The 4,071-nt window shown below is 44.2% G+C and overlaps 1 protein-coding gene across 1 annotated transcript; it reads right to left on the bottom strand.

Annotated features, from left to right (window-relative positions):
- Position 1: 1 nt before the first annotated feature.
- oxnad1 (oxidoreductase NAD-binding domain containing 1) lies at positions 2-3,845 on the bottom strand. The gene is made up of 8 exons (XM_085900495.1): positions 3,702-3,845; positions 3,289-3,401; positions 2,893-2,959; positions 2,721-2,824; positions 1,543-1,684; positions 1,239-1,484; positions 1,019-1,127; positions 2-674 (listed from the first exon to the last, which is right to left on the bottom strand). The coding sequence occupies exons 2-8, from the start codon at positions 3,393-3,395 to the stop codon at positions 517-519; spliced, it is 933 nt and encodes a 310-aa protein (XP_085756621.1). The 5' UTR covers positions 3,396-3,401; positions 3,702-3,845; the 3' UTR covers positions 2-516.
- Positions 3,846-4,071: the final 226 nt, after the last annotated feature.

Raw genomic sequence — 4,071 nt, 5'->3', positions numbered from 1 at the left:
GTTTATTTCATTCAATCATCACATTACAGCGTACAACATTTCCCTGGTGGAACAACTCAAATGATTCGACAATGGCGGTCCCGCTGAGGCGCTGGAGTCGGTCTCCGCGGGGGGGGGGGTTAGGGATGTGGACCAATCGGAGGCCACCTGGAAGGCTCCATTATAGTTACGCTGTGGGTTTCTCACTGAGCCATGTAATACTGCTTGCTTGTGTGGAAAAATCCGAAGACAGCTCGGCCAAAATGGTGTAAAATGAGCACTCAAGCACACAATATGGAAATAAATAAAAGCATTTACATGTAAAGTGTCATTCAAACATAGGAAATTGCTTTGAGTCAATAAATATTTGGACCCGCGGCGCGACTTAAAAACATCTTCACATAAATTGAAATCAACGTGCAGGTTCCGACGGATGGCCGAGAACTTCCACTTCGCCTGATTCGTTTTGTTGCCTTTTAATTCCCACCATACAAATGCATCAAAAAAGAAAAAAAGGTGGGGGCGGATTGGGAGCAGCTACCACCACTTCTCAAAGAGAATTCTGTCTTGTGGCAGGCCAAGGTTCACAAGCGTTTGGGAAATGGTCTCGATCATAGGCGGAGGTCCGCATAGGTAACACAAAGTCCTCTGGGGGTCTACGTGTATCCTCAACTCTTCTTCTGTGATTCTCTGACCTAGGAAGATGATTGAAGAAGGACACGCTGGTTTGATCATAATTCACTGTGTAATTCTGATGTCACAAGGACATTTGATGTGGCTGTAGTTACATCAAAATAAAGAACATTGTGTTTTTGCATGAAGGTGGCAATTTTCTAGTACACTGTCTTCCAGCTACACCACTTTAAGGATAAGAACGGATTAGTCAATTCATGGATTGTGAATTTTGGAGAATTGCGTCATGAGGCAAAATGGAGTTGGGCACGCAACAGAGGAGCTGCTGACTGCTGAGTTGAACTAGTTTGCGGTCAAATGGAGTCATCGCAAATGTTATTTGAATGAAAATGTCGCAATGACTTACTGTTGACAAAAGGTTGAAGATGTGGCTCGATATCTGCGTTCTGCTGGGTGACGTGGAATTGGCACGTTAGCTTGTCGGGAAACTCCCTGCAGGCCCGCAGGATCGGATTCTTGGGAAGCAGAAGGTAAGATGGAAAAAACAAAATGTTAGTATGCATGCATTGGATGTGTCATGTCAACAAAAATCCTCTTATGAGCCTCCAGGATGGAAGGGGACACACCTTGAAGAGTAGCTCATCGGTGGTCTTGGCGCTGTAGCAGAGGTGGACTGAGCCGATGTTGCAGCCCCGCCCGCCGGAGGCCCGGCTGAGCTGCAGCAAATCGGCCGAGTGCGACAAAATGGAGTACAGCGGGTTGATGCCCACGCCGCCGGCGACCAGCAGCAGATCAACGGCGGGATCCGATGGTGAGGGGTCAAAGTAGAAGTCGCCGCCCACGCGCATTGCCACCTGAGAGCCCAGAGTGCACTGTGGGGGGGTTGAGAATTCGGTTTTGGATAAGCGACAAACTTATTAGCCCACTCACCGCTGTGTGAACCCAGTGCGCTGGCGGGTGATTGGCAAATTTGACGGCCAGCTCCACAACGCCCTCCCTCTGCAGCAGACCCGGGCTGGAGCACATAGAGAAACCTCCCACCTTCTCCACTCCGGGGATGAAGAAGTCCACCCTGCAAACAAAGCCGGATTCTCACTTTGCAGCTTGATAAGCTTTTCCCCGCTCGCGGCCCACAATAGGAGAACAAGAGAACACCTGACTGTTCAACTGGCTACACAATTGCTCAACTGGAAGGTAGAAACATGCTGAGCTGAAGGTCAAAGTGGGATTGTGTGGAGAGATTGCAACCTTTGACCCTCAGCAAGGACGACGGTTCCAGAAAGGAGCGACGGCCAAACAAAACCAGTTAAATGCAGCCGGCCGGTCTTAAAACAGTGGCGTCCTTCGACAGAGAAGAAGACAATGATGCCAAGCGAACAATGGCCGTCTGTTTAAGCTCGACCTCCAGCGTCATGAATAGAACACATATGTTCCACCCACCACCTCATCCTGCTCTTCTTCTAACACCCGGAGACGAACAACTTAACAGCCCCCTTTTTTTCTTGCAAACTCGAGGCTTTCCATGTATTTACATTCATTATCAAGCGCCGCAGGAGAACTTGCTGCTGGGTTCTCGTAGCTCGTCGCCACCGCCCACCTACAGTATGCGCTCTGTGCGCGATCTGCTCATTAACATTGGCAGAGCTGACTGACAGACGCGCACCCCCGTGAAGCTAGAACTTGTTTATTCAGGAATTGTTAATTTGCTATTATTCTTGTAAGAGCCACGTGAAGGCATCTGACAATACAGCTGCAGCACTGAATAATACAATATATATATCACTCATATATGATCAAATAATTTCCAGTCATGATTGAAATTAAATATTGAATATAAACGGATTCTACAGTATCTTTTTAAACGTATAGATTATTATTGCTGACATTGGTTCACCTTTTCCAAAAAAAACAAGCCATTGCGAGTGAAACACTGCTCTCCTGTGGTGAATAAAAATACTGCAGCCCTTGTGAAAAACACGCTCAATAGGTAACCATAGTTACTCCAGACCTCCAAGGTAATTTGTTATTTGAGCAACAGTGAAAAGAAATCCAAACATGTGCAATATTGATTTTTTTTTTTTTTTTTTCCCATGAGGGCATCTACTCACCATTGTCCCGCCTTGAAATTAAAGTCCGGATGGGCAGTTAACCTGAGACGTTTGACTGCCTCCGACTCATTTGTGATGCCGCATACTTGAGCAGGATGCACCGTCTGTGTGGAGGTTCAGAGATTCAACATTTGATCTGCATTTTATTATGGATAAAAATGTAACATCTTACATTTTGTCTTTGGTTGTTTGCTGTCCTCTCTAGGTGGTCCATTTGTTGTTTGGAGGACATATTTCCTCTGATATACAAAAAAAAAAAAAAAAAAAAGGATTTGCTTATTTGCAACTAAACAGGCCCAGATTTCACACTAAATTTGAGAGAGCAAATTGAGACAACAATTCAGTATATATATATACTTGTGCTGTTTGTTTTTTCCAATTAAAATGTGTGTCTTTGCTCAATATAGGATGGGAAACATTGGACCAGTTCCGGATGAGCAATTTGGAAAGTAGATCCGACGTTAATAGTAAGGTATTAACTTTTTGTCATTACCTTTAGAAGTTGGAAAGTGCACATTAGGGGAAAATAACACTAAAACACAGAATTAAAATTGTCAAGTGCACTCACCGTGTGATGGAGCAGGGAGCAGGTCGGAGACGGCAGAGTAAGCCAGTGGTGGAACACAATCGAGAGAAGCTCCGGCCAGCGGACGTCACAACGCAGTGGACGCTCATCTCTACCTGAGAAGATATCAATGCGCAGTCAAAACAAAATCTCGCGTGAGTTGTCATACACCGACGTAACAGAGGTGTTGTATTTAAACATCCTAACCATGTAAATGAAACAATATTGCTTTACTTAATAGTCATATTCCTGCATAATTGATAACCTAGGTTATTAGCGTTGACTTAATCGGAATGAAGTAATGATCACAAGTTGCATAACATTATTACCGGTTTGCACATTTAGCAGCGATCCTAACAAAAGCATCACGGTTTGTATGAACGACGATAAAAAAGAGTCAGAAAAGTTCTTCTTACCAAAAGGATAGAGCTGTTTTTCTCACAAAATGACCATGTCTGGCACTTATATGTTATCAACCTTGGTCATGTTAGCATTGCATGACAGTTGAAAATTCTTCTTTGTGCTTATTGTTTTTACTTCATTGCGTCACTGTGACGTTTATCGCCCCCTGCTGTACGTTTATGAACTTGGAGCACTATCACCACTTTCATCTATACGAGTTGAATACTGAGGTCACCTCACAAAGTGCTGGTTAAAATACAAAATCTAAAGGTAAAGTTAATACGGAGGTAATAAAAGTAATACAATTTGACCGAAAGGACTCATTCAATGAGGGGGGTAACAATAATTCAAGTCCAGCGTGCAATCAATGTGTTAAAACGACAA

This window comes from Syngnathus leptorhynchus, chromosome 20 (genome assembly GCF_054491065.1).
Source record: "Syngnathus leptorhynchus isolate UIUO chromosome 20, UIUO_Slep, whole genome shotgun sequence".
Taxonomy (NCBI): Eukaryota; Metazoa; Chordata; class Actinopteri; order Syngnathiformes; family Syngnathidae; genus Syngnathus; species Syngnathus leptorhynchus.
The sequence above is the reverse complement of the archived record's forward strand: the minus strand, read 5'-3'. Positions and strand labels throughout refer to the sequence as shown.

Excerpts from the sequence above, each read along its gene's own strand:
- oxnad1 (XM_085900495.1), bottom strand. The coding sequence starts at position 3,395 with ATGAGCGTCCACTGCGTTGTGACGTCCGCTGGCCGGAGCTTCTCTCGA. Across the intron at positions 2,825-2,892 it reads CAAACAACCAAAGACAAAAT|ACGGTGCATCCTGCTCAAGT; the intron begins GTAAGATGTTAC and ends ACCTCCACACAG. Across the intron at positions 1,685-2,720 it reads AATTTCAAGGCGGGACAATG|GGTGGACTTCTTCATCCCCG; the intron begins GTGAGTAGATGC and ends CTTTGTTTGCAG.